This window comes from Artibeus jamaicensis, unplaced genomic scaffold, assembly GCF_021234435.1.
Source record: "Artibeus jamaicensis isolate MK-2021 breed Jamaican fruit bat unplaced genomic scaffold, CSHL_Jam_final scaffold_1283, whole genome shotgun sequence".
In the NCBI taxonomy this organism is placed as follows: Eukaryota; Metazoa; Chordata; class Mammalia; order Chiroptera; family Phyllostomidae; genus Artibeus; species Artibeus jamaicensis.
The window spans coordinates 15258338-15271645 of NW_026522028.1; the positions used below are offsets into that span (position 1 = coordinate 15258338).

General features: G+C 40.9%; 1 protein-coding gene and 1 non-coding gene across 2 annotated transcripts in view; both read left to right on the forward strand.

Moving 5' to 3' along the window:
- BCLAF3 (BCLAF1 and THRAP3 family member 3) overlaps window positions 1–1855 on the forward strand; it is a 53321-nt gene extending 51466 nt beyond the window's left edge. The window contains exon 11 of the mRNA XM_053655809.1: window positions 1488–1855. Coding sequence (XP_053511784.1) covers window positions 1488–1562 — 75 coding nt within the window. The 3' untranslated portion in view covers window positions 1563–1855. The remainder of the gene's footprint in view (window positions 1–1487) is intronic.
- A 1012-nt stretch (window positions 1856–2867) lies between these two features.
- On the forward strand, window positions 2868–3003 carry LOC119058404 (small nucleolar RNA SNORA21). The gene has a single exon (XR_005084248.2). It is a non-coding gene; the product is annotated as a small nucleolar RNA SNORA21 (small nucleolar RNA).
- The last annotated feature ends 10305 nt before the right edge of the window (window positions 3004–13308 follow it).

Consider the following 13308-nt stretch of genomic DNA (forward strand, 5'->3'; position numbering starts at 1 on the left):
CATAGAAGGGGCTACAGCCAAAGACCCATGTTTGGCAGTAGAATGTCGAGCTGGGTAGACACAGGGGTATATAAGTTACAAAGGACCTCAAAATCTTGATTGACTAGGATGTGTTGTGGTAGTAACAGGGCATCTTCCTAGACCGGGAAGGAAAAAGTGATACTTGAAGGTGATCAGTTGGTGAGCAGTGGGTAGGCAGGGTTCTGGGGAAGAGAGGAGATGCAGGAAGACCCACAAGGGGACATACACAATGACAAAATGTCAAGTTAAGAAAACCTAGAGGAGGGTAGTTATCGTTTAGCTGGGTCAGCAATCTGCCTAGTAAGGTTTTTAAAACATTAGAAAAGTAGAGTGATCAGTCCAAGAAATGGTGTCGAAGAAGCCGTGTCAAAGGTGAATATAATTCAGAATAATTGTACATTTTTATAAACAAGGTATTTCAGTTGAAAACATTTAAGAATTATTGTAGGTAGAGTTTTAAAGTTGTTAATAGGCAACAGTTTTTTTAAAAAATATTATATAATGAATAAAGAAATGGGATACGATGAAGCCCACCTCTATTTAAATGAATAATGTTGACAAATATATATGCATGTATTTCAAAGGTTTCATTACCCCAAATAGAAAGAAGAATAAGAATTTTCTATCGTTACTGTTTTGTTTGGAATTAAACATTTGCATACTAATATAAATGCCAAAAAATAAATCAACTTTTACATTTCTTTCAGTTTTAATAATGTAAGACCCTAGTAAAAGGTAAGCATATATGTATTAATAGTTTTAATGTCCCATTAAAACTATTATCATTCTATCATTTTTGGTCTTTTATTAGTTACATGGTCTTATGTCCAGTTTGTGGTTGGTAATTTAATATCTTACATAGTATCACATATACAATCCATGTTCATTACCCTTTAATCATAGTCTTACTGTTTTTGTGAATTTCTTTTTCTGTGTTTATTGAAACCTTACATATTTTTATGTTATAAGTAACCATCCACAAGCAAGAAAGCTTCCCACCCCCACGCCGCCCCAGTTATCTTTACTGTTATTGGCCAAGCTAGAAGAGTCCATATAGTTTCATAACCAGACACCATATGATGACAGAGATAAAAATACCGTTTCAAGTTGTGAATGTGTCACATCAGGCTTTGTACCTGAGTGACGAATGTTGTAAGAGCCCTGATTTTTGTTGCCGGGGACGTCCCCGGTGAAACTCGCCCAGCGGCAGAATGCCATTTTCATCAACTTATTAATACCAGTGCGCCCACTACCACATATTTTCTTTGCCCTACTGACATCATTGGACACCCACTCGGACATGCGTGTTTGGGGTTCCACACACCTTTGTGGGGATCTTGGATATGAGTGGTGCTATATATACATTGAAATCTTCTGAAAATTGCAATGTGAACAAAACTCGAGCTCAGGTATTAACAACTGATCCTTCTCTTGAACTCCGTATCTCTTTTGTTTTCTTTCCGTAGGAAGACTCAAACATGGCCACTGCAGACAAATTGGGAATCGAGACAAAGGGAAGCCACACTACAGGAAGATATTAAGAGCATCTCTGTCAGGACTTAGAATTATCTGTAAACACTAATACTGTAACTTTCTTGAAGAAAATAACTTTATTTTTGTGTAGTGGATGCTGCAACTTTTTTATACTTGCTTTTACATTACAGTATTCAATTGAAAAGTTGTATAACTACAGTTTCTTTTGCAAAAGGTCTCAAAAGGACATTCATTATTCGTTGGATTTTTCTCTGAGCGTGGTTTCATAGGGGACTTAACTGAGTTACATCCCAACGTTGATATGTTGAAAGTTTTTCTTATGTGATAAAAAACAAAAGTATCTGAATTATATAGTGTCTACACATGAAAGAACTTTAAACAGTGGCCTTACAGTAGTAAATTTTATACCAGATTTTTCTTTTTCTGATGGCATTTTGGCTTATTGAAGTTTTCTTAAGTTTCTGAAGTTCAAGGCCTATATAATTCATACATTTCATATTATAAGAAGGCCAGATAAAAGGTGCTTCAAAATATTCCATCAGGTAGTGAATGCACTGAATTTTTAGTAATTGGTTCATTGAGGTTTTTCATAACTGTTGCTCTTTTCCAGTTTTAAAATGCTATTGTGGAAAATATGTGAAGGTTTTATAATCCATCTTACTTTCCCTCAGGGCAAGCTTGTGCATATCGTATTTTTAAAGGCTTTTAAAATTTTTGACAAAGTCTCATATTTGGGAATTGTACTTTACTATGGCATTATGCATTTTGCAAGTGCATATTATAAAGTGTTTATTTTAAGTTCATTTGTATTGAATATCTACTATGTATGAGACACAATTGATAGGATTACAAAAGATATTTTAGGCCTTAATATGTAAGTTTTCTTTTTTTTTTTAATTTTATTTAGTTACTTTTCAAGTACATTTTTTTCCCTTCCCCCCCCCCCGCCCGGTCTCCCCCCTCCCTCCCATTCCTCCCCCCACCCCCAGTCCTCATCTCTGTGTCTTTCATACTTGTTCCTCAAAATCCCTCCTCTAATTTCTTTTATGTTTTGTATGTTAGGCTTAATAGTACATATACATTACCAATCACATTTTTTTGTGAAATGTTTATTGATCAATAAAATAATATGGTTGTTCTTTATGCTTGAGGAAGTTACTTGCCAGTTTGTGAGAATAATACTTTTATTTTATATGAGAATTATAGCTGTAGCTAGGACCTATCAATGACAGTTTTCTGCACTTCAACCTTTGTAAGGCAAAATCTGGTAAGAACTTGATTTTTTATAACTGGATTATGAAGAATCTTACTATGAACATTTATTTACATATCTTTAAAAGATAGGTCTGCTGCCCCTTTGAAAAGCACTCGTTGGGCCTTTTGCTAATGGCCCACTGAGCCGTCAAGAAAGGGCAAAGTAAAAACACCGCTTTTGGGTGAAGTGGCAGCATGTCGTGTTGTTCTGCTTCAATCAGTGGTGTGACAAGGGGGGAAAAAAAAGATAGGGCTGCCATTTCCTTAATGGGTCAGTGATAAAAGAGGTGACAACACCTGCTGCATTAAAATCAGGTAATAACCCTGCCCGGGTAGCTCAGTTGGTTAGAGCATCGTGCCAATACACCAAGGTTTCAGGTTCAATCCCCAGTCAGGGCACATACAAGAAGCAACTGATGAAAGCATGAATAAGTGAAACAATAAAATCAATATCTGTCTGTCTCTCTCAAAAAATAAGTAAATTAAAAAAAATACTTATTAAAGACCTGGCTGGTGTAGCTCAGTGGATTGAGTGCGGGCATGTGAATCAGAGGATCATGGTTCGATTCCCAGTCAGGTCACATGCCTGGGTTGCAGGTCAGTTTCCAGCAGGGGACACACGAGGGGCAACCATACATTGATATTTCTCTCCCTATCTCCTTCCCTTCCCCTCTAAAGATAAAATCTTTTAAAAATTAAAAAAAATACTTATTATATATTTCTTAATAAATTTAGGTAGGTGGCCTGTCTTATGCTATGTAACATCTCTGTAGGCCAGGTTTTCCGAACATATTTAACATTCCACTTACGGTAAGAAAGAAATGCATGCACACAGTAGTATGAGAATGTAATATTTTGCTAGATACTCATAACATCTGCCTTAAATTTCAAAATGATTTATTTATGCCCATGTTCTGGGGGACAGTTAATGGGCCTCAAAAATTGAAACACTGAACACGTATTTATTGCAGATTCTGTGCTAAAATTACCACAACGAACGAGGAAAAGCCACATAGAGTCTGTCTTTATGGTACTGACGGTCTGATAGGGAAAAGAGATGTTAAGCATAGAAACATAACTCAATAAATGGCATTGATTCTCCAGCTCTATTTTTTATTTATTGTAGCATTTCAGGGTAAAGTGGCTGCTTCAGTATTGATCATTCCACAACTGATTTTAATTTTTAGGGGTATTTGGATTTATTTTTGGCACTATCTCAAAATGCAAAGCTTGTTATTGGCAAAATACCTATTTGTAGCATGAGTATAGTCAGAAAACATTCAGTGCATAAGATCTGAAGCCTAAAAATAAAGGCCTGCTTTATAAGTTAGAGTATAACATAAGGATAGTGACCACATCTGTGCTGTTCACTGTAGTATCACCACCCTCCCCACATCCTACTCATTAGGATGACACATAATGGGAACTCATTAAATATTAGTTGAATGAGCAATGAGTAGAATGTTTATTAGGATCTAAATATCTGGTTTTCTTGTGGAGGTTGAACAGAAGGTTATCCATAGCATTTTTTTTTAATTGACTGGAAAGAATTGAATTCACTTGGGCAAAGGGCTTAAACAGACACTTCTCCAAGGAGGACATACAGAGGCCCACAGATACATGAAAGGATGCTCAGCATCACTAGCCATCAGAGATGCAAATTAAAACCAAAATGAGGTACCATGTTACACTGGTGAGAATGGCCGTCATTAATAAATTAACAGTAAGTGTTGGAGGGGATGTGGAGAAAAGGGACCCCTAGTTCACTGTTGGTGGGAATGCAGACTGGCGCAACCACTGGAGAACAGTATGGAATTTCCTCAGAAAACTAAAATGGATCTGCCTTTTGATCCAGCAATTCCACTGGTAGGATGATATCCTAAGAACCCTGAAACACCAATCCAAAAGAACCTATGCACCCCAATGTTCATAGCAGCACAATTTACACTAGCCAAGTGCTGGAAGCAGCCTAGGTGCCCATCAGTAAATGAGTGGATCAAAAAACCGGTACATTTACAAAGTGGAATACTATGCAGCAGAAGAAAAAGGAGCTCCTATCCTTCGCAACAGCATGGATGGAACTGGAAAGCACTATGCTAAGTGAAGTAAGTCAGGTGGCGAGATGGGACCATATGATCTCATCTATAAGTGAAAACTAATCAACAAAACAAGGGAAATATATCCAGAGACATGGAAATAAAGAACAAACTGACGGTAACCAGATGGGAGGAAGGAGGGGGTCAATGGGGAAAGAAAGGGAAGAGGCAAGTGAAGGAACATGTAGAAAGAACCCATGGCCGAGGACAATAGGAGGGAGGATTAGATGTGGGAGGTGGGTGGGCAGGGCAGGGGAGAGCAATGGAGGAAAAATGGGGACAAATGTAACTGAACAATAATTTTTTTAAAGATTTTATTTATCTTTAGAGGGTGAGGGTTGGAGAGAGAGAAAGAAATATCAATGTATGGTTGCCTCTTGTGTGTCCCCTGCTGGGAACTGGCCTGCAACCCAGGCATGTGCCCTGACTGGGAATCCAACCGTGATCCTCTGGTTCTCAGGCCCACGCTCAATCCGTTGAGCTACACCAGCCAGGGCTAGACCCTTAAAATTAAAAAAAAAAAAATTGAATTCACTAATGCTCAAGACTGTAGAAGGGAAGTTGTTTTGATAAGTCACATACCATTGCCTTCTCCCCTTCCTCTGCGTGGTAGGTCCTTCCTTGGCACCGGGAGGACAAAGATAGGGCATGCTTCCTGCTCTGAGGAATCCGATCGACTTTTGGGGAAGAGTCACAAAAATAAAGACTTGGGATCTAGGCATGTGCGTATTATCCTGGGCATATATGTTGTGCAAAAGGTTGAGAGAAACACTGGTATTCCTGATTAAGCATCCTCTGGTCGCATTTTTTTCTTACTGGTTTCACAAAAATCAAAAGACATTCTGTTGGTGATTTTGCTGGTTTCAAAATTTGATAGGTTGGAAAAATTTTTTTGATAGGTTGGGGAAGCCTGAGTGAAGCGAGCATGGGTTCTGTCTGAATTATTTCTTATAGCTGCATGTAAATCTATGTCAATATAAATTTTGATTAAAAATCAACCATAATCTTATCACAAACTACTATAAATATTATGGAGGATACTGATTTTTTATATTGGCAGAAACGATTATAGTTACATAATAATTTATGTAATGAATAATATGGACCACATTTTACCCATAAACTGTATATATATATTTTAATTTTTTAAAGATTTTATTTCTTTATCTTTAGAGGGGAAGGGAAGGAGAGAGAGAGAGAGAAATATCAATGTATGGTTGCCTCTCGTGTGTCCCCTGCTGGGAACTGGCCTGCAACCCAGGCATGTGCCCTGACTGGGAATCGAACCGCAATACTCTGGTTCGCATGCCCGTGCTCTATCCACTGAGCTACACTAGCCAGGTTGTAAACTGTATATTTTTAAATATTTTTTGAAGGCTGTAAGTATTTCCAGGTACAATCAGGAGAAGTTAAAGCCAGATCAGAAACTCTCCTCCATTAACTAGCCACCTCAATAAACAGCGGTCACAACATCGCCAGCAGCAACCAAAGAAAGTAAGGGAAGAGGATGCTAATGCAATGGGTGGTGCAGGCCCGCCCCCACCTTCTTCCCTAGGAAGCACTGAGTAAAAAAATGAAAATAACATCTTGGTGAGGACAGGTCCCAGTATGGACAGGGATTGAAGGGTGGTCATGCAGAGGAGAGTCATGGAAAACCCTTAGGGAGATGAAATTTTTGCTACTGTCTCAGTGAAGTGTTGGGGGAGAGCCCCTAGGAGGAGGCACTGCTCAGGTCGGGTTGCAGTGCCTGCTATGGAGGTTGAAGCCCAAAGGGTTGTACACCTTTGATTGGGTCGTCAGGAAACTATTAAAACGCTCTCCGTATCCATGATTCTGTTTCTGTTCTTTTTTTTTAATTTTTTTATTGATTATGCTGTTACAGTTGTTCTATTCCCCCTTCATTCCCCTCCACCCTACCCCCCCGTCCCCACCATTACCCCCCCTTTAGTTTATGACCATGTGTCTCAAGTCCTTTAGATTCTATATTTCCCATGCTATTCTTGCCCCCCCCATCTATCTACTGTCTGTGCTACTTATTTTCTGTACCTTCTTCCCCCTTCTCCTCCTCCCACTCCCCTGATGCTAACCCTCCTTGAGATCTTCATTTCTATCTTTCCACTCCTGATCTAGCTGTCCTTTTAGTTTGCTTTTGTTTTAGGTGTGGTTGTTAATAACTGTGAGTTTGTTGTCCTTTCACTGTTCATGTTTCTTTAACTTCTTTTTCTTAGATAAGTCCCTTTAACATTTCATATACTAAGGGCTTGGTGATGATGAACTCCTTGAATTTGATCTTATCTGAGAAGCACTTTATCTGTCCTTCCATTCTAAATGAAAGTTTTGCTGGATAGAGCAATCTTGGTTGTAGGTCTTTGGATTTCATGACTTGGAATACCTCTTTCCAGCCCCTTCTTGCCTGTAAGGTCTCTTTTGAGAAATCTGCTGACAGTCTGATGGGGACTCCTTTGTAGGTGACTGTCCCCTGAGCTCTTGCTGCTTCTAGGATTCTCTTCTTCATTTTAATTTTGGCTAATGTAATTATGATGTGCCTTGGTGTATTCCTTCTTGGTTCCAACTTCTTTGGTACTCTCTGAGCTTCCTGGATTTCCTGGAGGTCTATTTCCTTTGCCAGATTGGGGAAATTCTCCTTTATTATTTGTTCAAATAAGTTTTCCACTGGTGGCTGTGCCTTTCCCCCTTCTGGTACCCCTATAATTTGGATGTTGGAGCGTTTAAAGATGTCCTGGAGGTTCCTAAGACTCTCCTCATTTCTTTGAATTCTTGCTTCTTGACTCTTTTCTGTTTGGCCATTATTTGCTTTCTTCTGGTCCACTCCATTGATTTGAGTCCCAGTTTCCTTTTCATTGCTCTTGGTTTCCTATGCAATTCCATTCATTTCAATTAGTTTCGCCTTCATATATTTGTCTAATTTGTGGCTATAATCAACCAGTTCTGTGAGGATCCTGATGACCAGTGTTTTAAACTGTGCGTCTGAGAGTTTTGCTATTTCTTCATCTCTTAGATTTATAGGCTCTGGGACTTTGAGATCTTCTTGAGCCATTTTTGGTCTGTTCGCACCCTTTAAGTGTGAGGCACAGAGCCTTGGACTCCCAGGTCGCTGGGTTGTGACGCTGTATGTGGGGGCGTAGTCAGAGCGGGGAAATGGCGGCACCCTCTGCTGTTTTGCACAGCTGGGTGCGGAGCAGAGGCTTAGGTGGTTCACCAGGGCCGGGCCACTCAGAGTCACTGGGTTATGATGCTGTATGTGGAGGTGGGGTCAGAGCAGGGAAATGGCGGCACCCTCCCTGCCGCTTGCCGCGGGGACCCGCTGGGTCCCGGTCCAGTCGCCCACTCCCTCACTTGTCTATCTATCCGCGCACAAATGCACGACCCGCAGTCAACCCGCAGCCCTGCTCCCTCGCTGTTTCCCCGCGGTCGCTCGCTCGGTCGCTCACTAGGTCCAACCCTGCGCCTGGATTCCGCGTGCTGGAGTCCGTCTGACCGAGTTTTCCTGTGCAACCCCGCTCCACCAGCTGCTGGTTTTGCCCCTTACCGGTCAGGCTGAAGAATTTGTTGTTAACGGACTTCCGAAAAGTTCAGTTTTCTGTGTTCTGGCTGTGTTTTCTGTTGCTAATATTTAGTTGTCTCTAAACTTGGTTGTGTGAGAAGGCACGGCACATCCACCTATGCCTCCATCTTGGCGGAAGTCCTGTTTCTGTTCTTGTATGCTTTGTTTTTTAGATTCAATCGTTGATAGAGTTGTAATTTTTTGCTATTTTGTTGTTTATAGTTTTGGTCTTTTTCTTAAATAAGTTTTTTTTAACATTTCATATAATAATGGTTTGGTGATGATGGACTCCTGTAATTTTTGTCCGGGAAGCTCTTCATCTGTCCTTTCATTGTAACTAATGGGCCAGTTACGGGAGATCACTCAATGGACACTGGTTGCACCTGCCTTTTGGCAGTTGTGAGTAAAGTATAGGTTTTTATGTAGGCATATCTTTTTACTTCTCTCAGGTAAGCTCTCAGAAATGAGATTGCCAGATCATATGGTAAGCATATGTTTAATGTTGTAAGAAATGATGAAACTGCTATCCTAAGTAACTGCATCATTTCATGCTCTCACCAGCAATATATGAGGGTTTCAGTGGCTCCATATCCTTACCAGGTTCAGTGACTTTGTTTTTTTAGCCATTCTAGTAGGTGTGAAGTGCCACTTCATTGTGTTCTAAATGTGCATTTCACTAACTGGACTAGTGATAGTTGCACATCTTTTCATGTGCTTATTTGCCTGTACTCTTACCCTTTCTACTGTCTCCCTCCAAACCACTTGCACCAAACCCCCTGAAGTCCCCTCAGCTGTCACCTGCTCTCCTACCTTTATGCCTATGCACATACTCTCTACAGTTTCCCTGGTTCGAAATACCCTTTCCCTGTATCTGCTCAGTGGCTTCAAACCTGGCCCTTCAGACTCAGGCTGGTAGCTTTCCCAACCAAGCCTCACTGGATTAGCTGCCCTTCCTCTGGGCTCCGAGAATACATGAACACACACCTTCTTAAGCCTTCAGCACACTGAATGGGGACCAAGCCTACTTATGTCTTCCCTCCATCTGGTTCTCTTCCTCATATATAGAAGTAGCTCAAAAAATACTTCTCAAATGACTAAAGACCTTCATATTGGCCAAAAACTTGTAATGACTGTGTGGTACCTGTAGAAAAAAATTCCAAATTCTAGCACTGCTGGGGACCACTTTGTATAGTTTCAGAGACTGTAGCCCTGTATGAGCAGGATTTGGAAGAGGCCAGTAAGTCTCCAGTGGAACACCAGGAATGCAGGAGGCAGGCATATCCTGATGCTTGCACAGAGGGCTCCTGTGGGAAATCAGGCCTGATAAATACACTTTGAAGCTTACTTTGCTTTGTAGAGTCCTGTTGGTATAAACCAGAAGATTAAGTCCCAAGCATAAGGAGTAAATGCCTTGCATCATGAAATAAGTCTTTACAACCAACTGGCATCGTATGTCTTGCAGACCCTGGCCTGAGACAATCTCTGTGTTTCTTCAATCCTTATCTATAGATAATGTTTGTTTTCAACAGCTGTAGCCTTTGGACATTGATTGATAAGCTATGTTTGTATGCTGCATATCCCTGCACATACGATCCTAATAAAAGCCGTTTCAGAGAAGGGCTCCGGGATTTCTCCACAGAGGAATCACCACTCCCTTTCCTAGAGAAACAACAGATTGTGTCCTGGATGACTCCTTTCTTTTCATCTGTGACCAAGAGCAACACACAGGCTAGAATTCCACACATAGCACCTGGCTTAGGAAATACTTGGAGAGAAAGCAAGAAGGTGAGCTAGCTGCTTTTGGGGTTTCTCATTTACCTGAGCTTATCTCCCAGGAGCTCTCTCAGGGGCCATGTTCCATGGTTTCCTGAAGATGAGGGGATGAGGCATGAAAGTAGCCGTCAGAGCCTGGGCTTGCTAGGTGATAAGTAGTCTCACTGTTCATTCTTGGCAGGCTTACTCCTGACCCCAAGCCTTGACTTGTTCATTGTCCTCCCCAGCCTCTTCCCTCCTTGTCAGCAGTGCAAGTTCTGCCTATTTTCCCACATGGGCATTTCTACCAATAGTCCATCTTTCCCTTCATCAGATTCCTACATCTCAAAAACAAATATCTATCATGTAATTTCATGTCTTGTAATTTCACTTACGCTGCTACCCTTGGAGGCTACAGCCACAGAACAGCCCTCAGTAAATATGGTGGGTGTTAAAAAGAGCAATGAAATCTAGAGAAAATTATTTTTCTCATAGATTTGTATTGGGGATGGGAAACAATCCTTCACTGCTTTCAAGAAGACAAAATGTGGTGGTATGGTTCAATTTTTCATCTTCACCAAAGTTAGGTGATGTTATTATACATTTCCACCAATTGTCTATCTATCTACCTACCTACCTACCTACCTACCTACCTATCTATCTACATTATCATCATCATCATCTATGTAAAACTCTTATTTGGAAATAATTTCAAGGTTACAGAAAAGTTGCAAGGATAGTACAAGGAGCATCCATAGACCATTTTTCCCGGAGTCACTATTAACGGTTTCCATTTGCTTTATCATTTGTGTGTGCACCCATGTACGCACACATATGCACACAGTTTTTTTCTGAATCATTTGGGAGTAAGTTTCATAAATAATACCCATACCTCTACATACTTCAGTGAATACTTCCTAAGAATAAAGCTGTTTTCTTATATAACCATAGTAGTTCACATTAGAAAATTTAACATTGCTAGAATACTTTTATCTAGTTTTTTGGTCCATATTCCAAGTGTGTTCCTTTCCTATTGCAGCTATAACAAATGAGCACTAATTTGGTGATTGACATATAACACAAACTTATTCTCATAATTCTTAGGTCAGAAGTCCAATATGGGTGTCACTGGGCTAAAGCAGAGTTATTGGCAGGGCTGCATTTTTGGCCAGACTAGTATACAGGTGATGTTGTGTTCCTCGCAGATGTCACATCCATGTCCATCTATCTCCCACTGGTGATGCTCATTTCAATCACCTGGTCGAGGAGTTGTCTGATCCCTCCACTACATAAATACTGTTCATATTTATGCTTTGCAATAAATAAGCAATTTATGAGGAGATACTTTCAGATTTTGAAATGTGCTGCTTCTCATTAAAATTGCCCTATAGATTTAGTAGCTATTGGTGGTTCCTATCTGAACCAATGCGTACGGTTAAGGTTGCTAAGTGATGATTTGCCAACTCTAGTACTCCCTCCACACTCACCAGCTGCCATAGCCACTCCCCTGTAAGTGAGACCAGTCCGTTTCCTCCTATTTATTTGTCTGTTATTGCTAGGGATTCATTCCTACTTTTTCAGTGGTTTATGACTTCATTATTGTTTTTGATTCTTTTGGTGCTCAGCTTATCCTAGCTTTGGCCAGTGGCGGCTCCTTTGGGCTGACTGCTGTGTCCTGGCTATGTCCTCGTAATTATTTTTAGCACTTCTTACTTGGTGCTCCAGGCTCATCTCAGGAATTTCCTGCCCCATCCTTGAATTCAGCCACTTCAAGGAGTGCTGGTTCCTGTTAGTGAGGAAGGAGGTGAGAGACCAAGATTTGAGCACTAGCGCCTATTGCTATTGGGGTGTCTTTGCAGCCAAAGCTAAGAAACACACTCTCCTATGCACATTATATATACATACATATTTTAGAAATCATGAGGCCACACTGATACCTCCCATCAGTCCCTGCAGGATCCTTCCTTGCCTTACCTGTTTCATATTTATATGTCCTTTCTTCCACAGTGAGGGCTGTGGGTCCCCACAACACCCAACCATGTAATCATCTGCTCAATCCCAACTCTAAAATACTTTCAGAGTTGCTTCACTCATACCACACTACAGGACACCTACTAAAAGCAATTCAGGACGTGTTTGCAGTGCTCTCCCTTACCCACCACCTAAGACAGCAGCTATATAGGTAAATAGTGTGTTCATACGCTCCTCGGATTAGTCCGCCCTATCCCCAGCTCCCCATAATGTGTATGTGTGTTTATTTGAAATATCGGTGTTTTTTTTCAATTTGCTTTCAGTTTTAGCTCGTCTCTCCTTCCTATCCTTCTGCATTTGATTTTTGATATGTACAGCATTAACACACTTCCACAAATCAAAACTACACAAAAAGAGCCCTGACTGCTGTGGCCCAGCAAGGCGAGGGGCCATGCATTTGATTCCCCGTCAAGGCACGTGCCTGGATCATAGGTTCAGTTTCCGGTCAGAGAACGTGCAAGAGGCAACCCCCTGAATGTTTCTATCTCACATCAGTGTCTCTCTTCCTCTCTTTTTTCCCTCCCTTCACTCAAGATATAAATAAAGTCTTTAAAAAACTATGCAAAATATATACATAGATAAGTGTCATTCCCTCCATCCTGTATTCCTTCAACTTCTGGCTTTACCTGCCTGTATTTCCTTTTTTTCTTTTGAAGAGTTTATTTGTTTCTTTTTTGAGAGAGGGGAGGGGAGGAAGAAAGAGAGGGAGAGAAACTTCAATGTGCAATAAACAATTGGTTGCCTCTCCCATGCCCTGAACCTGGGGACCTGGCCTACAACTGAGGCATGTGCCCTGACCGGGAATCAAACCAGTGAGGTTTTTTTTTTTTTTTTTTTCTCTGGCTGGCATAGCTCAGTGGATTGAGCACGGGCTGCGAACCAAAGGGTCACAGGTTCAATTCTCAGTCAGGGCACATGCCTGGTTGCGGGCCAGGTCCCCAGTAGGGGCCACATGAGAAGCAACCACACATTGATGTTTCTCTCTCTCTCTCCCTCCCTTCCCCTCTCTAAAAATAAGTAAATAAAGATATTAAAAAAGAACAGCGACTTTTTGATTCATAGACTGATACACAATCTGCTGAGCCACACCAGCCA